We start from the raw sequence: 21,790 nt of genomic DNA on the forward strand, positions 1-21,790 counted from the left end.
TGCGGTTTAGAAGCACACACTGTTCTCGGTTAGCTCACTCTGCCTCACAGCTGCTGTCTCCAGTTAGGAACTCTGAACCCCTGCTCTAGTGCCACGCCTGCCTGTCTGCTGTTGTCCTATGCGTCACTGACTCGCCTCTGAACCTGTAACTCCAGTCAACTGTTTCTTCTGTAGTTGCCTTGGTCATGGTATCTTAGCTCAGCCGCAGCAAGGTGAGTGAGACAACGTGTGTGAGTGTTTGGCCTGCCTGTGTGCACCTGCACCATGTGTGTGCATCTGATGCCGGAGGAGGTCAGAAGGGGCAGACAGGCAGTTGTGATCTCCCGTGTAGATGCCTGGAATTGAACCTGGGTCCTCTGCAAGAGCAACAACTGGCCTCTGGGTGGGTCACCAGGCCCAGGCTTTGTAATAGAAACAGAAGTGAGGTTGATCAGGACTCTAAGAACCAAAACCCTGAAGTGTTATTTTTGTTACAGATTAGCTAAGAGCTCACTCCAAGACCTGTGGCCCAAAGGCTGACCCTCCTCATCCTAAACCTGCTTTCCTATTGTAGTTTCTTAGGGAAGCCAAGATTTCATTTAGGCATTGCTGGGACTCAAACCCAGGGCTCAGCTTGTGTTTGGCAAGTATGCCTCCCTGGGGATTGACTGCAGGGCCTCGTTCGGTCCAGGCAAGCACTGCCCCGCTCAGTTCCTCCCCAGCCCTCACCTTTGGTTTTCTCCAGCTTGTTTTCTCGGCAGTCAGATCTGCTCCTTCCGGTCTGCCTGCCATCAAGGCCTTTCTGCACCGCACTCAGGCGGAAGACAAAGAGGCGGGCATCTTTCCCTGGTGACAATGAGAAGGCAGAGGGATCAGGTAGTGAGGAGAGATGACCTGCTGGGACTCCCAGTCAGATGTACAATCCAGGGTTGGGAGGTGTTCTGGGATGCCAGCAGTTGTATCTACCCCATAGCACGCTTGCTCCACACAATCATGGGAGAATGAAACTCCCCATCCCTCCATTATCCCGACAAGTGGGCCACCAGAGCACCACAGGGCTGGCAGCAGGGAGAGGAACAATGACACGAGTGACCCCCAGACCCAGTGACCCTGTGCTTGGCTGCAGTGGGCCACCCGCCATCTTGCTCTTTCTGGAGCAGCCATCTGAGGGGCAGCACCTTTGTCTGCTCTGAGAACTAGAAGGTCCAGGGTCTCAAGCACGTGGATCTGCTTCACGGGTAGAGTTCTGTCAAACACGGGCACGGATGGGAGGTCATCTGGAAAAGAAGTCTGGTTACCATGCCGCACCACCTGTGCTGCATGCCTGCGGCGGACCTGAGCCTCTCTGCTCAAGGACAGAGTTAGCTTCTAGAGCTCCCATAAGATCTTAGGAAGAGTTCACACACTATTCCCTCTGCATGGGAAGTTCTGTTATGCCCCACTCAGGGGCACCAAGAACTCTCTATGGGGGTGGGCAGTGCAGCGGGGACATGAAAGGAAGCCATGTTTTCCTTGTTGGTGCCACCAAAGAAAGAGTAGCATGTCTCAACCCCAGATTTACTGGGGTTGTAGTTAGGGACTGAGTAACACAGCAGGGTGTGGGTGGGTGGATGGGGAGAAGCAGCAATTTTTTAATGTTATAATAGAAAGTATCATATCTTGTATTATTGCATGCATTTCTCAAGAAAGTAAACTGAATGCTTCTTTTTACATTTAAAGTGAATACAAATACATCTTATTCCAGCATGCCCTCTGTCTGAATCAATAGTTCTCTGCTTATATGGGGTTTTGTTTTGTTTTTTTGTTTGTTTTTCAAGACAAGGTTTCTCTGTGTAGCTCTGGCTGTCCTGCAACTCACAAAGACCTACCTGCCTCTGCTTCCCCAGTGCTGGGCTTCAAGGTATGCGCCATCACTGCCTGGTGTGCTAATATGTTTTTTAAAGAACATTTTTATTATTCTTATTATATATAAGTCTGCCTGTGGACATGTGCATGAGCGCACAGGTGCCCTTGGTGGCCTGACGCCTGAGATCCCCCGGAGCTAGAATTACAGGTGGTTGTGAGCTACCCATATGAATGCTAGGAGCTGAAGTCAGGACCTCTGGAAGAGCAGCAAGTGTTCCTAACTTCTGAACCATCTTTCTAGTCCCCTGCTTATACATTTTAAATACATTTCAGATAGGAATTTGAAATACCCTTTTTTAGAAACAAAAAAAAAAAAAAAAGAAGTATCAGTTAAACTGAATAGCAGGAACAAAGGACGCTACATGGAAACTCCCAATGAGTGAACTTCTGAAGACATGGTGGTAATTATTGACACAATTTGACTTTGAGGATATTGGGAAGCTGCAAATGGTAATAACCACCTCTAGAGGGCCCAGGTTGTGTCAGCTGAGAGAATCTGTATTCTGCCACAGAAGGCCAAGAGCAGCAGGGGGAGTGTGGACGTCTCAGGCAGAAGCTGCTAGCTCCTTCTCATCGGCACTTACTCTGCAGGGTTTGCTGTGGGCCCAGACTGCTCTGTTTCTTTATAATTTAGGTGCAAGGGGCCCCGGGGCTCAGGCCTCTTCCAGAAATAGAAATGGTGCTGGGTGTTGGTCCCTCTGTGGATGATTCCATGCAGGGGCAGGGCCTCTGCCATCGGGTTCAATAGCATCCTCAGTGGAGAGGGGGCTCCAGTCAGCCTGGGAAGTTCTGGATCTGTGTGTACCAGGTCCCCTAAGTTAAACAGCCTGTCCATGGTCCCCTTAGTCACACAGAGCTTGCTTCTAGTCCTTTAGTGGGACTCTTATGACAGACAGCCTATCAGACACAGTCCTTCCTTCTCTTCTGATACTAGGGGCTCTGTAATGTTGCCAGGAGGATTTGCTTGTTCAGAACATGGGGTGATAGTTCCACTATTGTTGAATCTGGGTGAATAACTACAATTATTTTATGGGTCCACATTATCATCAGGAGTGGCAGTTCACATTCTCTAAGGGCTTAGTGGGTGCCAGACCCTTAAGCATCCTATATTCTTTAATTTAGATGCCTCATTTATCAGAATTGGTTGGCATGTGTAACTTTCCTAGTTAACCAAGAACGGACAAGATGCTCAAAAGTGTTCAGAAACTCGTTCACTCCTTAAACACGTGGAGCCAAAAAGAATGAAATACCTTCTTGTGCGTTGGAAACAGAAGCTCACCGTGTACCGCTGAGCCCCAATGGAGCAACATGCACTCCCCACGCGCCTCAGCTAGCGGAGGGTTTGTATGCAGGCGGGAAGGAGAGATGGCAAGGGCAGGGGAGAGTGACAAATTTAGTGGCTGCTTGATTAATCATTCCTTTCTGTAATCTTGGTATGAAGACAAGTCTTTAGAGAGAGCTTTTCTATTACCATAAAACCAAAAAGGCGACAGCCTGCTTACTCAGTGACTTGTCCCTTAAAGCAGGATTTGCTTCACTCACAGTGCAGAGGCCCTGAGTTTTTAAAAATTGTGACCTTAAGGGCTGGAGAGATGGCTCAGAGGTTAAGAGCACTGGATGCTCTTCCAGAGGTCCTGAGTTCAATTCCCAGCAACCACATGATGACTCACAACCATCTATAATATAACTGGTGCTCTCTTCTAGCCTATAGGCATACATGCAGACAGAACACTGTATACATAATAAATAATAAATCTTAAAAAAAAGTATGACTTTAAAAGTAGATTCTCTAGGGAAAGTTTAATGAAATTAAGCAAAAGCTAATGGGCCAGGGTGGGAGTCAGCCTGACATAAAGGGAAAGACCAGCTCACACAAGCCATCTGTGCTACGATCGATTGATCATTTGATCGATCGCGGGTAGAACAGAAGGCCGGCTAAGGAGTAGCAGGAGGGCGGCACACGGCGAGATACAAAGAAAGCTCAGGCCTTCTCCTTCTGGCAAAAGCCAAGGGTGGGCGTCACTGGACAGTTAGGACAGGAGAGGAATAGCCTGCATGCCTCTCCAAGGCTGACAGAAAAGAATTCCTGGAAAATCACAACAACCTTTACACCAAGGCCATCATTATACTCTGTTCCAAAAGGCACAATTGCAGAAAAGACTTGATAATATCGCTTTGGATCCCAACCTTTTTTTTTTTAATTATTAAATTTTCTCATGCATCCTGACCTCAGCCTCCCCTCCCCCAATCCTCTCGGTCTCCCCCACCCCACACTTCCCTGGGGTTATACTTAGTCTTGAACCAGGATACTTTTCTTTGATCTCAAAGGAAAACTAGAGACTATTAAACATTTTTTTAGTGGTAAAATCCTGTAGACCTATATATCCAGGACTACAGTTTTGGAAATTGATGTCAAGGTCAAAATATAAATGCTGGCAGAGTTTACTGTGTTTAAGTGGAGCAGTTGGTATTGTACCAAGCTCTAGTCGGACCCACGAAACAGCCAAGTGATTTCACGCAGTCCATGGTGCTGCTTTAGGCCTCTGTTTCTTCATCTATAAAATTTAAAGACTAAATGTCTAAGGTCTGTTTTGAGTTTTGGAAATAAAAAGAAACTTTTGGTTGTACTTCTGGCAACCATCCTAGGGTTTTATGAGCTTTTAAAAATCACTGGTAAAGATGACAACTGCCTTTTAGCAACTTGCTAAAGTTGTACACTATTGTGGGCTGCAGGCCCTCAGCACCGCTGCCCTCAGCCCTGCCATCCCCTCATCGCAGTTACAAGTGCTGTCCCTAGTGTGTCTCGTTTCCCGTTATTTTAAATAGTTTCTCAGCCTTTTGAGGCCAGAGGCTCAGTGGAGACAGATTTTCTTTTTGGAAATGGGGAACCCAGGCCTTATGATCCTAGGCAAGTGGTTTACTACTTAACTATATAACCCCCACCCTTTGTTTTCTTCTATTGATATTTTATTAAATTCGCTATAGATATAATTAGGTTATGGGAAATATGGAGGATCTTAAGTTTTCTACAGTTTATTAACTTAGTCATAGATACAATTAGGCTATGGGAAGCATGATTAAGACCTCTCTGGAAATCCCAGGGAAGGCAGATTGCTCTCTTGCCACCCAAGGAGGCAGCTGGCAGAGCTGGGACCTAGTGAGTGTGCTTAGGCAGAGTCTGAGGGACAAGCAGGGTTTACTATAGAGAGGGAAGGTGACAGCGTTTTAGGCCACCAAGCCACTCTCACCAGAGGGTGCACCTCTGGGGCCGCTGCCTCTCTAGAGCCTGTGGTCCCTCAGAAGTCCCAGGAGGCCTGATGTCACTGCTTACCTCCTATTGCTCATTAGGAGTCTAGAATTATCTAAGGGCACTTCCTGCTGTTCTGGAGTCTACATCCCATCAGTGCCATGGCCAAAGACCTGCCTGTAGTGGTTGCTGTGTGTGATTGTCTCCCCAGGCATGTTGGTCTAGCTCATGTCAGAAAACACCATTTAATACTGAGTAGCAATCTGTCTTCCTGCCAAAACATTTCTGCTTCTATAGCCATCAAAACAGTTTATCTAAGATTCATATAATTTATTTTAGACATCAGGTTTTTTTCCAGTTAGGATTTAAAAAAAAAAAAAAAGGATTCAAAAGAGCTTGTGTCCTCTAAGAAAATGATGTGAAATGAGGTTAGGTGCTGGGACCATGATGAATGCTTCTGAAGAACCACCTTTTAGTAGGTGGCTTAATACCCAGGCCCTGATTGGAGACTGGGGGAAGGGACGAGCCTCCCAGAACACTGGCACAAAATATACCCCTTGGAGGACCTGTCTGAAATGAGGGGTTCTATTGATTAGAAAATGGTCTAAAGGAGCTGACTGGCAGTCACCCACCTCAGAAATACCACAAGTCACACAAAAAGACACTCAGGAGTGCTACTCACTGACCGTCCACTAGCAAGACGCCGGCATCCGTGGAAACCAGCAAGGCCTGGCCCCAGGGATCTGCACACACGGCTTCGTGAGGGAAATTACAGCAGAAACACTGGGGCTCCCAAGGCTGTGAGGCAACACAAGCATGGGAGAGTAAGTGTACCAGGAAACCCACACTGCACCCACAGATGGAAACAGTAACACAGATCCACCATGGCAATGAGTGCGCCAGGCCTCGGGAGCTATGGGGCCTGGACTCAGTTGTCCCTCTCAAGGAGAGGAAAACCTCCTTTTAAATACAGACGCCACAGGAAAGCAGTGACTTCCTGTGCTTCTGGCACACTGCCTGTCTCTACACGACCATAATGTTGTTCTTTGGGCAATAGAAACATTGCTAATGTTTTTAAAGCAATTTTCTTTAACACCTAGAAGTTGGGCCAATTGGTGCCTTTTACTTTTTTTCTTTTTTTCCTTTCTTTTTTTTTTTTTTTTTAAAAGAGGGTTGGTGTAACTTTAACATAAAGGGAAGTCCCACATAGCTATCTAAAAAGGTTAGATCTCTGTGTTGCTGGTTCAGCAAAATCATTAAACCATATACAAGGCAAAAGGTTGATATTGTCTTAATATATAGGTATTTACTGACCCACATAAAGCTATAAAGTCTTAGAGAAAAAGCAGCACACATTTTGCAGGAGAAGAGCGAGAGCTGCTGCTGAGGTAACTCCAGGCCCCGTGAAGCCGCTCGCATTGCATGCACACTTTTCCTAGTCCCTGTGTGAAATGTCACACTGCATGAACACTTCCTGGGACCTTGGCTTCATTTCTGTTTCAGGGATAAAGTGGCTCTCCCTCAAAATGTTCCCTGAGGTGGGTGTGAAGGCCAGGAGTCGGCAGGCGTTGCTTCCTAGGTCTTAGTCAGACAGCAGGTGGGTGGTTTTTGCTTGTGGCACCCGGGAGAGAACCCAAGGCCTCTAGCATGCTAGGCCAAGTGCCCCACCCCCAGACAGATCTCCAGTGCTGAGACCTGCAAACATTTCAGCAGAGTTCTACTACCTTTTAGACACCTTTCTTAGCCCCATGCCTTGGAAGTCTTTGTAGGTTTCTGGGGATAAGGCTTATATCTTTACTTCTACTCTCAAGTAGACATAAAGGTCTGCCATGACACAGCTGGGCAGCAGGACCTAGCAGAACCTGTCTGTGCTCTTGTAGATGTGAGTGCCCAGGAGAAACATGTTCATATCCTCTAAGTTCAGAAAAGGCTAGGCCCACCTTCAAGAGCATCTCGGGGTCGACGCTAACACTATGGACTGTCCCTTGTTGAACAAAGAGTGAACTTCCTCTTTAGGACAGCCAAAACCTCATGCTTGCAAAGATGGGACCTGCACTATTTGGAAAAGGCAGCCTAGAGAATATGGAAACAGCTTACAAACTGAAAAAGGAAAACACTGACAGGTTACTTATTGAAATATTTCTCCCAAGAAGAGGTCTGGCAGCTTTGAGGCTTTAGTGTATAGACAGAAGAATTGAAATGTATTGAAACCATTACTTTAGGTAATACTAAGACAGAACAATGGAGTCGTTGTATGTGTGTGTGTGTGTGTGTGTGTATGAGAGAGATAGTGTGTGTATGTGGGAGAGTGTGTGTATGTGTGAGTGTGTGAGAAAGTATGTATGTGTGTGTGAGAATGTGTGAGTATGTGAGAGAGAATGTGTATGTATGTGAGAGTGCGTATGTGAAAGAGTGTGTATATGTGAGAGAGTATGTGTGTGTGTGTGAGTGTGAGAGAGTGCGTGTGTGGTACTGCGTGTGTGTGAGAGTGCGTGTAAGAGTGTATATGTAAGAGGGAGAGTGTGTGTGAGAGTGTGAGAGAGTGAGCGTAGATATGTGTGTGTGAGAGAGACAGAGAGACAGAGAGAGAAAGAGACAGAGACAGAGAGGGGCGGTAAGGGGGCTGCCTATGCAAGTACACGTGACTGCCCAATGTCTTTTCTCAGTTGTTTTTCTACTAGCTTTTTGAGACAGGGTCTCTCACTGAACATTAAAGATCACCAGTTCTGCTAGACTAGTTGGTCAGCAAGAATTCAGAGACCCTATCAAGTACTGGGGTTTTAGGCATGAACCCCATACTCAGCTGGGGTGCTGGGGATCTGAACTCAGGTCCTACCTTTCTTCATTGGGACATCACCCCAGCCCTCAGCCAAGTCTTCTAAAACCACCATTGCTTTTGTTCATATGAGTATTTTGCCTGCATGTATGCCTATGCACTCTGTGCATGCAGAGTGTTCAGAGGCCAGAAGAGGGCATCAGATCCCTTGGGACTTTTGTGCACACTGCTGTTAGCTATCACGTCGGTGCTGGGAATGGAATGCAGGTCCTCTGGATGAGCAGACACCAACTGAGTCTTAAGAGCAAAGTGTCCCTGGCAGGAGGCAGAAGGCTCTTCACCTGGAAGACTCAGGTCCTCTGGAGTGGGGCTTCCACAGTGTGGGCTGTGGGCTTTACTGCTTATAAACTGATTCCAACAATGGAAGCAGATTTTTTTTTTCTTGAGCACTGTGAAGAAGTTTTTGTGAACAGACTTTGTTTGGAATATGTGTCTAAGAACTTAAAAATGTTGTCAGAATTAGCATTATTTATAAAGTGCTTAGGAACCCACAAATTCCTACCATGCACACAAAGGGTGGAATGTAGGCCTCTTGCACTTTTGGGAAAGGGTGTCTGTCTCATTTGGTCAGAAAGAACTTTTATGTTTTCAGGGTCAATTGCATTACAATTTAAAACTGCATTAATTAATTAATTAATTAATTGTGTGTGTGTGTGTGTGTGTACAGCACTGTGTGCTGTGGAGGTCAGAGGACAACTGAACAGTCTTCTTCTTCTACTCTGTGGGTCACAGGACTGAACTCAGGGGGTTAGGTGCAGTGGCAAGTGCCTTTAGCCACTGAGCCATCTCCCTGGCTCTCAATTGCATTAAAAAGCATATATGTGGGTGCTGGGAGAGGCCAGAAGGGGACCTTGGAGCTGGAGCTGCAGGTGGACGTGAGCCCCCTGGTGTGGGTGCTGGCATCTGAGCTTAGGTCCTCTGTAAGAGCTGTCAGTGCTCTTCCAGTCCCTGGACTGTTCTTGATGATCACCTCTCCTACCCTACCCTGCTTTCAAAAGTAAATATAGGAAGCAGCTAGGCTATAGGACCTTCTGTTTGGCTCTGTGGCTATATGTTAGGTAATGGATTCTCATCTGAGCACCACCAAGCAGCAAGCTAAGCAACTTAATGGTTAACTCTGTCAAGTTGACATAACCCACTGTTCCTTGGAAGAGAGTCACAGTGAGTTGTCTACACTGAGCTGACCTGTGGGTATATCTGTCAGGGACTGTATTAAATGATGTGGAAAGACTTGGTTCACTGAGGCAGTATCCCCGACTACCCCACAATGGCGAAATCAAGCAAGCAAGGGAGCGAGCAAGGGAATCTGCACACATTCACTTCTCTTCTCTATTGTGGGTGTGATGGCAGCTCCTGTCGCTGTGGCTTCTGAAGGTGATGCACTAACTTAGAACAGTGAGCTAAATGAGCCCTCCCCTCCACTGTTTCTTGCCAGGACCCTTTATTTCTGCCACAGAAATGAATCCAGGACAGTGGCCTTTCGAGCTGCCTCCCAGCCCCATGGATTAGAACAGAGGCTCTCAACCTTCCCAATGCTGTGTCCCTTTAACACAGTGCCTCATGTCGTGGTGACTCCAACCATAAAATTATTTAGTTGCTACTTCATCACTGTACCATTGCTACTGTTGTGAATCATAACATAAGTGTCTGTCACGGGCCCTGAGGGGCCACACCCTACAGTTGAGAGCTGCTGGGTGAGAGGCTGCACTGACTAGAACAAGCACTGCTCTGGAATCTTGCTGTTCGCACTGGGATGAGGTCAGGCGACATGAGATACATGACATTTGAGGAGCACGGTGGAAGCACCCTGGCTGGGCAGGCCTGGCCCGCTGCTCGCCATCTGTGCACACATGCTGTGCTCTGGGCTCCGGAGGCCTCTGAGGGAGACACCCTCCCACCCCAACTGTTTCCATAACTCCACAGAGGACAGTCACAGCTCTCAGAAGTGCCAAGCACTTACCTCTTTTTTACACAGCCCCGATGCTGCCAAGCTTGATGGGGCGTCCCCTCTCACAATGGACTTGAGCTTCAGGGCCTGATGAACAGAGATGTCCCTTAAGGTTTGGGATCAGGCAGTGAAAGATCAGCAGGGGGAACAATTAAGGGTTGAGAAAAAGCAATGAGTCAAGAGTAATTTGTGGTTAAAGTTGAGGGTCCTGCAAGGAGATGGCTAAGCCCCAGTCACAGGCTTATGGCCCAAAATACACTTACTGTTTCTGACATGAAAAATCAGTTATATTAGTCCTGTGATATCTAAACTATGACTGTTGAAAATACAGACTTCTAGGTCCATCTTAATCTTGATGGCTCCAGAGTCTCTGAAAGGAGGCGCCATAGAGCTTTAAGATTTACAAAGAAATTATGCTTACTTGTTTATTTTGTGTGTGCATGTCTCTCTGTCTCTCTGTCTCTCTGTCTCTCTCTCTCTCTCTGTGTGTGTGTGTGTGTGTATTATGTATGTGTGTGTGGTGTGTCATGGTACAAGCATGAAGATCAGAGGACAACTTGTAACAGTTATATGCAGGACAGAGGACAACTGACAGACTTAGTTCTTGCCTTCTGCCATGTGAGTCCTGGAGATTGGATTTAGGTTGTCAGACTTGGTGACAAGCCCCCATACCTGCTACTGTGCTAGGTCATGGAGAGTTTTAGTGCTAAATTTGGTGATTCTCAAAATGGCTTTCACCTCTTCAGAGAATTCCTACTAGGCAGGTGAGAAGTCTTTGCCAGGAGTGATCTGGACAGCAGGGGCTGTCCCCCTGCAGCAGAGCACTGTTCTTTTGCAAAGGGAACCAAATCTACAAAGCTGTCAAGAGCCCATTTGTCTCTCCACCACAGACTTGAGAGAAATCCTGGAGCCTGCAGGTAGGAAGTGTTTTTGTCAGCCTGACACTAGCCAGGGTCATATGAGAAGTGGGAGCCTCGACTGAAAAGGCCGCCCCTATCAGACTGACTTGTGGCCAAATCTGTGGGGTATTTTCTTTGTTAACAGCTGACATGAGAGCTCACTCTGAGAGGTGCCACACCTTGGCATGTGAAAGAAAGCAGAGTGAGCAAGCCATGCGAGTGAAGCGGTAAGCAGTGCTCCCCATGGCCTCTGCATCAGTTCCTGGCTCCAGGTTCCTGCCGTGAGCGCCTGCCCTGACTTCCTTCAGTGGGGACTGTGCGCTATAGGAGGAAGTAAGCCTTTTCTCTCCAGGTCACCTGTGGACATGGTTTTTATCCACAGCAGAGGAATGTCCGCTAGGACAGCAAGGAGAACAAAGCCTCTGCCGGGCATTAATGGATCACACCTTTAATTCCAGCACTTGGTCTACAGAGTGAGTTCCAGGACAGTGGAGCTACCCAGAGAAAAACCCTGTCTTGAAAAATACTCCAAAAGAGAAAAAACAGTGTGGTTGTGAAGGGACTTAGGACAACCACACTTCTCAGGAGCTGTGGGGTCAAATGTACCTGCCCTATTCTCACAAATTCAGCCTGCCGGGCCTCCTCTTTCTTCCGTGCTGACTTGGGTGACTCCGGTAAAACATCACTGAAAGATCGCCGATTGAGCATATTCTGAAAAAGAACACAGGTTGGGATTCCTCAGAGTGTTGTCAAGTCTCATCTTTTGTCTCACACACATACACACACACACACACACACACACACACACACACACACCTCTGAACAGTATTATTTCTACCCCTCCCCAGTGCTTATTCAGCACTATGACAGACACAGGAAGAGAGTCCAGACAAGTCCAGCCAGCACTGTGTAAAGGCTGAGAACACAGCCTCTAGACCAAGCAAGCGCAGCTTCATTTACTAGCCTCATGACCCAGGCCACCCACTCCACAGCTCCAGGATTCCAGGTCAACAGAGTGGCCCCCAGGGACCTAGCACAGTCCTATTCCATGGGAATGGTACTGCTGGGATGGTGTGGCCACTGCTGGGACAGTGTGGCCCTGGGGCCCTATGTGTTAACTTTGGAGTCTCTATGTGGCTGACCCCTGCCCCAGGTGTGTGGCAGGGACAGTGCACAGAGGGTGCTTGGCGCTGTGGTCTTTCCCTCCAGAGCATCTGTCAAGGCCCAGCTGAGAGCCCACTGCTCCACCAGACTCGGCAGAGCCGGCCTCTGTCGTTGTAGACCATAGAGCCTGACAGGATTAGCACGTTTGGTGTGGTCACTGACAGAAAGGGAAGTGTAGAAGGTAGGCTAGATGACTCAATAGGCGACTTGCTTCAACTAGAGGTAATAATGCTTTAGCTCAGGCCGGAGGACACGGGGATTCTTTATGGTGGCCTCACTGAAGCCTCCCCTGGTCTGCTAGGATTTGCTGTGGGGTCCTGGGCTAGCCTGGTCATTCTCTGGGAATTTTTAGAGTTCACTAACCAGACCAAGAGTTAAGTGATGGTATAAAAGGGGTCATGTGCAGAGAGAAAGGCCAGTACGTTCTAGTTCATTTTCATAGCCTGTCTCCCTGGGTGAGTGACAGACAGCCCTCATTTACATACATCATCAGAAGTTAATTACTTTTACTGGACTTTATGAATAAATGATCAAATTTTAAGAGAATTATTCACTTGTTAAATAGGAAAGCTTAAAAATTAAATTTTTATTTATGTGTGTGTGTGTGTGTGTGTGTGCATATGCCATAGCATGTATTAGAAGACAACTTGTGGTGATGGCTCTTTCCTTTTGCCATGTGGGTCCAGGAAGCACATACAGGTTGACGACCTCCTAAGATAGCACACCTATGCTGGCCGTGACAAGAGGGGGAGATGGAGTCTTATCAGTGTATACAGTGCTCTGGGCCTACAAAATATCCTGCACGAGGTGGCTTTCCATCAACGGAGACAACTGTTCTAGTGCCCGATTATAGAGCCAGATAGAAAACCACTAGAAAACCCAAGAAGGCGCCCAGCCTCTCCTCTCTCTCTCTTCACAATCAGTATTTCTGCCAGGCTATCCGCTCTAGCACCAAGGACAGCACCACCAGAGCACAGCTTTGGCTTCCAGGGTGCTGACCCGTCTCTATCCCACTTTCTCAGGCTACTGCTTTGTAAGGGTCCCGCTGTTCTCCCACACAGACACTCAACGACCCTCCCTTTATGGAGAATGCTAGCTGTACTCGCTTCAGGGGCAGTCCAGGCAGCAGGAACCACAGGAACTCATGGCTCCCCAGAACCCCCACGGAGAAAGGAAACCCAGGTACCTTATGCAAATCTGGCATCAAATCCTGGTATAAGGAGCGGATCAACATGTCCAGAGTACGCCGGCGTTTCTGGGCAAAGGTTGGGGTTTCCAAAGTGGCTTTTTCACCATTAATTACTAAAGCAAATGAAAAGGGACATGTTACAGTCATTAATAGCTATTGAAGAGTTTGCGCGGTGAGTGACACCTGCCATTATGATACTAGCATTATGTTTGGGACGCAGAGTGTCTCCCAAGGGCATGGACCCCGCTGGAGTTGAGGAAGCAGGTCACAGGGTGTGCCTTTGAAGGATGGACTTGTCCCCAGCCTGTCACTTGCTCCCCCTGCTTCCTGGCTACCACGAGGTGAGCAGTCTTCCTCCGTCATACCTGCTGCCACCATGCTCTGTCCTACCTCAGGATCTTAGTGATGGACCCATGTGACAACTAAAGGCTCCAAAAGCTCGTTTTTCTCAGGTATTTTGCCACAGTGATGAAAACTGACTAAAACTGGCACTGTCACTGATCAAACCTCCTTTCATGGGAGAGTGATCTGAAGTATGGATTTATATGACTGTAGGCATGTTTACCTTCCTGTTCTTGTGGGATAGTAAGCTTCTAGGGCAGAGAACAGATCTAATCTTTTATTTCCCTCTACACAGGGTTTCTCTGTGTAGTCCTGGATGTCCCAGAACTCCCTCTGAAGACCAGGCTGGCCTTGAACTCAGAGACCTGCTTGCCTCTGACTCCCAAATGCTGGGATTCAAGGTGTGCATCATCTCTGCCTGTAGTTGTGGAGTCTTGAGCAGTTTTCTTCTACCTTTCTGGGGCTTCAGTTTCTCCCCCACACAATGGGTATGATCCTATTTTTATAGAGGACTGCTGCTATTTAAGTAAGATAATGCATACACACAGTACAGTGCTAGGCACACTGAACTGGGTAAGTAGTCACCGTAGTTTTCTCATACAGAGGGCCAATGGGAAGGTCTGTGAGCAGACTGAAAAATACATTGTGTGTGCTGGTGCCGATGTGGGCTTGTGTATTACATGACGCCTCTTAGGAGCTGTTGAAGTGTGTATGCCAAGCTGGTTTCTCTTTCTTTCTTAAAGATCTCCCCCATTAGTAACTCAGAAAACTACCTTTCCCCCTGTTCTCTCTCTCTCTCTCTCCTCTCTCTTTCGACTGGTTCTTTCTCCATTGCCCTTGCTGTCCTGGAATTCATAAATTTCCACTTGCTTCTGCCTTGCCTGGCCCCAAAATTACATTTTAAGTAACTAATTTTGACAGAAGGGAAAGACCCGAGTTTCTATTGAACCATTTAGAGCTATTTTAGATCTTTTAACCTGGCTGGCTTCCTCCATTCAGTTAAACCCATTGTGGAATTCAAACAGCTTCTATTCTCAGGCTTCTATTGTCTTGTTGGCTGTGCAGCCCTTTGTTCTATAGACCCGTGCTCCAGCACTTCAGAGCCTCCTCTGTCAGACCCGTGCTCCAGCACTTCAGAGCCTCCTCTGTCAGACCCGTGCTCCAGCACTTCAGAGCCTCCTCTGTCAGACCCTTGCTCCACCACTGTAGAGCCTCCACTGACAGACCCGTGCTCCAGCACTTCAGAGCCTCCTCTGTCAAACCCGTGCTCCCCCATTGTAGAGCCTCCTCTGTCAGACCCGTGCTCCAGCACTGCAGAGCCTCCTCTGTAATCTGGGCTCCTTGCACTCAACGATTCTTGACCTAGATATATTTTTAAAGACAGCATTTCATAATGTAGCCTGGCTGACTTCAACTCAAGAGATCCTTCTGATTCTACCTTCAGCTTGCTAGGAATAAAAGCGCTGCTACCCTACCCAACCCAGCCAAGCTGTATTTGAAGCGTTATCATCGGGTCACTGAATCCCAATCTCACTTCTCTCTAAGATGCCGTGAGTGCTGATGTGCCACTCTTAGGCCTACTTTTGCTATTCCATCGTAATGTATAGATTTTACTTACAAGTGGATCCCCAATGTTGTCCTCTAAATACTCGGGTTAAAGCACTCCAGGCCCTGGGCCCAGCTGCACTACCACCATACCACAGAACACTTAGTTCCTGTGCCTGCTCCTCTGTCTCTTTGGCTGCTAGCTGCAACAACTGCTCCCTGTTTGTTTCTTGCTTCCTATTTGATGCCCTGGGCTTGAACCACATGAAAAATGTCAAGTCTGGATGTTTTGAAAATGCAGAAAGGAACAGAATCATCACCTTTGTCAAGTGGTTTGCAGTCTGCTGCTTCTCGTGCTGGGGGCAGAGCTTGTATACCCTGCTGTGGCCCAAAGCTGGGAGCTAGTAGCTAATGTGGGGGCACCCAGATGCATGCCCTTCATGGCTTCATCCACGTGGAGAAGGTCGTGAAGCATGTGGAGACCTCTGCAGGGGTTCTCAGAGGGATGAGCACTGTCAGTCAGCTTGGCTAAGAGTGGGATGTATCTGGTGACTGGAGTTAAGTGACATTTAGCCCTTCAAGTGCCACTGAGATGGGTAGATAAGACACGGAGTCTGGAGAGAGGACTCAGGGCCTCTGCTAGTGATCTACACACATCCCAGCACCAAGGTGGCAGAAGTAGGCAGATCTGTGAGTTCAAGGCCAGCCTGCTTTATATAGTAAATTCAAGCTAGCTAGAGCTACATAGTGAGTCTTTGACTCAAAAACAAAACACCCCACTTCCTGCTCTAGTAGAGGATCTGAGCTTCTTCCTCAGGACCCACACTGGGCAGTGCATAGCTTCACTTCCAGGGAAGGATCCAATGCCTTCTCCTTTGGCCTTTATGGGCACGTGCATACACATGCACATATGTACACTCAAGCATCACACACACTTAAAATTAATCTTTAAAAGAGAATACAAAGGAAGGAAATATGTCATCTAGCACTGGCTCAGCCTGTAGCATTAGTTTTGGCCAGTTCTGAAGGAGACTGAAGACTAGATGCTGAGTAACATGTATGGATGCAGGATTCTGTGACCAGGTGACCAAGATGGGCTCAGTGAGAGGACAGGAGCTTTTCCAAATTCTCTCGAACTACATGGCAACAGTGACAGAATTAGGCACCGTGTGTGAGGGGGCAGGTGGATGCCAGCAGAGCAGCTGCAGCTCCTACTGTGGCTGCAGAGGGCACAGACTGGGTGGCACTGCCAGAGCTCCAGGAATGACAGGCCAGGCTTCTCTGAAGAGACTGCAGTGGATGAAGCCAAGTGGCTTGATTCTCATCAGTAGGTCCTGGTGAGCCCATGTCTGTCACACGGACGGTGGGGGCTCAGAGTCAGGCCCTGGGGTCATCAGCGAGCTGAGGCGCGTGTGCTCTGGCTCACCAGCTCTTGCAGGCTGAGGTGGGAAGGCTCTACTCGCTCCATTCACAAGCTGCCTGCCTGCACACTCAGACGACCCGGCAGCTCTCTGTCCCTAAGTGTGTGTCACCTCCACTCTTCTCAGACACAGATAAATAATGACGGAGACTCAGAGCGGTGGCATCAGAACCCAGGGCACCCAGGCTGGCACCAGGCATGGTGGAGGGACGAGTTGCAAAGCCGTGGGCAGCCGAGGACCATGGAGAAAGCCTACCTAACCTTACCAGAAAGTCAACCCGGGTAAGGGGTGAACCGGGTGTGAACGGCCTAAGCACACTCCCCTGTGCAGCGGCCTGGAGAGCGGGGAGAACACATTCTTATATGGAACAATCAACAGAAGCATTTCAAAATGACAACTTACATTTCACAAGCAAAAAGTCCCTGAATTCCTGGTGGTCTGTAAACACCGGAGGGGATGGCAAGGGTGGGCCAAAAAGTGGCACACTTTCTTCTGAAAATATTTTCAGCCTATGTAGAGAACATTGCAGTTAGTTGGCTCTTTTCTTCAAAGATCAGTAACATTTTTGCAAGTCAGTGTGTTCAGAGACCTATGTAATGTGTGAGGAAGAGTCATCCCAGAGGAGCCTGTGTCACCTCTGAGTGTTCTCTTCTAGGGGAGAGGCCAAGTCTTCGGGCTCTAACCCGCCAGCCAGCCTGTGGGCAGGCTGGAGAACAGCAACGGTGCCCTGAACAGCTGCTGCGTCCCAGGCAGGGTGTTCTGCTCAAGGGTTGCGGAACATGCCGGAGGCAACTGTGCTCATTCTCCCCCAGGCTCTGGGCGTGTGGGGTAGGCATGTTTCACAAGTCCTCAGCAGCAGCAATGACTGAGCCGAGGCTACCCCACCTCCCCTAAATGGTGGGAATTGACATCACTCTCCCAACATCCTTCTAACAGATTCACTTTGAGAAACAGAGGGACAAGTGGGCAAGGGGCACTCTGGCCAAGGTCAAACAATTTGTCCTGTAAAGTACAAATGTCAAATTAATCCTGACCCCTGGGCCTACTGTGCATAGCAATATTACATGGAACAAAAGAGAAGAGAGAGGCCGAATATTCTAGAAGATGAGAGTGTGTCTAATGAACCCCTGAAGAAAGCCCACCAGGGCCATCTGAGGGCCACTACCAACTGGTGACACATCTTAGAATTAGGGCAGGAAGAGAGATGAGGTTATCACTTACCTGTAATTGTCATTTTGCTGGTCATACCTCACTAAGGCAAAAATATCTGTAGGGATAGTCAAGGCAACTCATCAATACCCTTGAGCTCACTCCTGACTGCTGTGCCTGAAAACCCTTCTGCAGAAGTGATCTTGAGCAGGCCTCCCTGGGGCTGGGCACCACTGCTCTGAAAACTTAATCCACCTTTTTACAAGGCACAGACACAGGGGAGCCCTGCGCCTAGCATTAGCATCTGTGTGATTATCCTGGGCAAAGGTTGGGTGAACCCTCTACAGCTGTCAGAGGAATGTATAAAGGAAACCCGTGGAACAGCCAAGCAGCCAGCAGAACCAGAGGAGCAGTTCCCGACACAGGTTACTCATCTAGTTCATCACACGGTCTGAAATGGGGAAACAATCGAAATGTTTCTGCTGCACACCTTCCCTCTGCTTCTGCCTCTGGCAGACAAAACAGACAGAGCCATCGTGGCTGCTGGCAGCTTCTGAGCAGAGGCGCCTGTGCTTGGGATGAAGCCCAAAGCGTCCAGAATAGCTCAGCTGCTCGGGGTGTGGATCAGTGGGAGCGTACGTGGGGGGCCTGGCTTCCACCAGCATTCAAGAAAAAAGGACAAGTGATCCGTTATGGGGCTTCAATCTCAATACAATAATAAATCAATAAGTAAAATAAATCAATAAATCAATAGCACAACTGCCTGCACCCAGTAGTGCTCCTCTGGCCTGCCCTCATGTCTCGCTGCCAGCCCTGCGCTGACTGGGGCTGAAGGCAGCAACCCTCGTGTGCACCCACTAGTGTCCTCTGTAGGATGAGTTCACACGGACCACCTTTTGGTTCTCTTTAGAAACCCACATGCCCAGGCCAGTGTGGAGAATGTCTAATAGGGAGCACCCTAAGGTGTCTCTAGCTATCCAGCCACCTTGTCTTGTAGGTTTCAGAGAAGCCTTCTGTCACCACGAAAAGGGGAATATTAGTGCCACAGCACAGGAGGAGACACGGAGGGCATGTCTTCATCTTAATTATGACCTCCTACCCCTGTGGAAGGAATCTGGCCATTTCAACTTTTAAACACTTCCTTGTGAGCTCAGTTGTCTGACGTCAGGAGACAAGTCAGTTTTATCGGCCGGCACCTGATGCACAGTGGTCTGTTTCCCAGTGTTCTTACCCGGGTCTCTGAGAACAGGAGTATTGAGACTAGACTTCCTTCTGAGGATGCCCACTAGATACCCTTTACTTCCCGTGGCCAACCTCCCAAGCCACTGCCTCGAGTTTGGCTCTCATGGCCTGTAACCATGGCAAGTGGGTCCTGACTGAGTGTGGCAGGACAGGATGAACACATGCCTGGGGTTGTCTGGCTGAGCAAGGTTGATACACGGTGAACTGGGCAGGGCTAGGATGTGAGTGACACTGTTACTGTTCCCATGCTGCCTTCTTCAATCTAGCAGCATTATCGGGTATTAGAACAATTTCTCATGGTGACCTCCTGCCTCAGCCTCTCTGGTGCTGCCATTACAGGTATCAGTCCGCATGCCCAGATATTCTTTTTCCATATTTGAGACAAGGTTTTGCTATGCAGCCCCGGCTGGCCTCCAACCTGTGACCCTCCTCCCCAGCTTCAGTGAATTAGAACTACAGGCATGGGGCAACAGATTTTATACTTGACGACAGCTTCCCAGAGGATTCACTACTTATCCTCCGCATTCATTCATTACCAGTGCATAACAGGAAGCTTCCCTCATTTCACTGACTTCCTGAGGTAAAAGAAGGCACTCTGAAAGTCAAAGCTGGGTGTGGTGGCATGCACCTGTAATCCTAGCACCCAGGGGTCTGAGGCAGTGGGCTGGAAGTTAGCTGTGAACCACTGTCTTCTGACCTGCAGACTCACAGCCACAGTGCCCACCTGTACTCGCCTGGGCCCATCAATATCCCACTGTGGATGAGGTTGGGCTCCTGAGGCTCCGCCCCTCCCTGAAGAACTACAGGCAGTTAATGGCTGCTGGGGTACAAAGAGCCATTTTCGGGCTGGAGAGATGGCTCAGTAGATGAGTGCTCTTTCAGAGGCCCTGAATTCAACACCCAGCAACCACATGGTGGCTCACAACCATCTGTAATGGGATCTGATATCCTTTTCTGGGGTGTCTGAAGACAGCTACAGTGTGCATAAAATAAATAATTCTTAAAAAACAAAAGAGTCGTTTTTCAGTGGTGTTGACACTTAGTTGCCTCTACTCAAATAAATGACCATTTGCCCTGGCTTTAAAAGCATCCCTGGTTAGACACAGTGGGGCACACCCAGGTGAGAAACAGAGGGACCTCGTTGATCAGGAGAGGGGGAATGATGGGAGGGTAGTGGAGAGTGTGGTGAAGGATTGAATCCTGTGTGTGTATAAATTGAGAAATGGAATGAAACAGTCCCAGATAATTCCTACCCATTCCCTCAGAGGCGGGGAAGGAGGGAAAACACAGTGCTTGGGCAAATCTGCCCAATGGTGGATGTCAGACTAGCCGCTCAGGACTTGCCTATTACAGGGCCCGTGAGGCCCTGTGAGGCCCTGTGAGGCCCTGTGAGGCCCTGTGAGGCCCTGTGAGGCCCTGTGAGACCCTGTGAGGCCCTGTGAGGCACTGTGAGCCCTGTAAGGCTCTGTGAGTCCCTGTAAGGCTCTGTGAGTCCCTGTAAGGCTCTGTGAGACCCTGTGAGGCCCTGTGAGGCCCTGTGAGGCCCTGTGAGGCACTGTGAGGCACTGTGAGCCCTGTAAGGCTCTGTGAGACCCTATGAGGCCCTGTGAGGCCCTGTGAGGCTGTTGAGCTGGAGCATTTATGAAGACCCAGGATACGTGTAAAATGGGAGCGGATCATGGAAGGCTTAAAGGCGGGAGAGGACTCCTCTCCTTCCTGGAACACGATGGTGACAATATCGTTTCCAATGTGGCGCTTCCTTTCCACCTGTGAGGAGGAGAAACGACCTGGTGAGAAGAGCTGCTCTGACAAGGGATACTCAGTTAAGACACTGTAGCAGACCACCACAGCCACTGCACAGCCTGACCTCATGTGGCTTTGACAAGGCACTGGGCTCCTCTCCCAGTGCAGGCTTTATTTCCCCTCATCAACCCTCAACTAAAACCTCCTGGACAGTCTTCAGGCCTGCCTTCCCTCCACCCACTGCCTCCTCAGACCCGGACCTGTACTCGGCCCCAAAGGGGCTCAGGAAGTGTTCCTGAGGCATCTGAGGCAGAGAGTGTGCACACTGGCCTTCAAGCAGGCTGCTCCTCCACGAACCTGCACCTCCGACTCTCCTTAGCTAATGAATGCTCACACTTGCTGACAAAAGGACTCTATCTAATTTGACCCTAGTTATCTTTCCACTTAGTTATCTTTCCAAAATGATTTCCTAGATACTCGGTTGACAATTTTTTTTTCTTTTGTAAAAAGGGTCAGACAGTGAATATTTGCAGCCTCAGAGGCAGAGACTGTATGGACTCTTCACAGCTACATGGCCTTTAAAGCATGAACGCTGCCACAAAGGATGTGTGAGAGGTGTGTTTGCTGTGTGTGGAGGTCTGGCGTTGATGTCCCAACCCAGCATAAGTTTCTGATACCACTGTTGACATGTAAGAGGTCAAGAGCATTGAGGATGGCAGAGGAGAAGGAGATCTATCCTCTCTATATGACCTCAAGACCCTCAGAGCCCCAGCTGCAATGAAAAGGCCTAGCAGCAGAGACATGGGTCTTTCCAACCAAATAGAGAACACATCCTGCACACAGCAAGTCTCAGCCACATGTGCTTCCTGTTTCAATACACCTGACCAGAGTTTCCTAAAACAAGGACAAATTCAATGCCTTCATGGTCCCCATAGCCCACAAGACCCCCATCAGCTACTTTTTCCAGTCAGACCACAGAAAGACACTTCCGATTTTGTCTGTCCCTGCACATTCTCCCCAGAGCGCCTCAATCCCGCAGCGCTGCAGCTTCACCCAGGGCACGGACCCACTGTGCGCCTAACCCATTCACTAGAGTCAAAAATTTACATGGTCAGTGAAAAACGTTTCTGGCCTCTTTTAAGTTTGTATTTTTTTGCTGAACAATCTAATTGTCTATTTAT

General features: G+C 48.6%; 1 protein-coding gene across 3 annotated transcripts in view; it reads right to left on the minus strand.

The window, feature by feature from the left end:
* Nucleotides 1-21,790, minus strand: part of Garnl3 (GTPase activating Rap/RanGAP domain like 3) — a 149,238-nt gene that overhangs the window by 21,580 nt on the left and 105,868 nt on the right. For all 3 annotated transcript variants that reach the window (XM_052182226.1, XM_052182228.1, XM_052182225.1), the window contains exons 13-21: nt 20,525-20,633; nt 17,697-17,742; nt 16,878-16,984; nt 13,165-13,280; nt 11,421-11,525; nt 9,928-10,002; nt 5,818-5,929; nt 1,158-1,256; nt 709-825 (exon numbers count right to left, since the gene is read on the minus strand). In XM_052182226.1, the coding sequence (XP_052038186.1) occupies nt 709-825; nt 1,158-1,256; nt 5,818-5,929; nt 9,928-10,002; nt 11,421-11,525; nt 13,165-13,280; nt 16,878-16,984; nt 17,697-17,742; nt 20,525-20,633 (886 nt within the window). The remainder of the gene's footprint in view (nt 1-708; nt 826-1,157; nt 1,257-5,817; nt 5,930-9,927; nt 10,003-11,420; nt 11,526-13,164; nt 13,281-16,877; nt 16,985-17,696; nt 17,743-20,524; nt 20,634-21,790) is intronic.

Source organism: Apodemus sylvaticus, chromosome 5 (assembly GCF_947179515.1).
Source record: "Apodemus sylvaticus chromosome 5, mApoSyl1.1, whole genome shotgun sequence".
Taxonomy (NCBI): Eukaryota; Metazoa; Chordata; class Mammalia; order Rodentia; family Muridae; genus Apodemus; species Apodemus sylvaticus.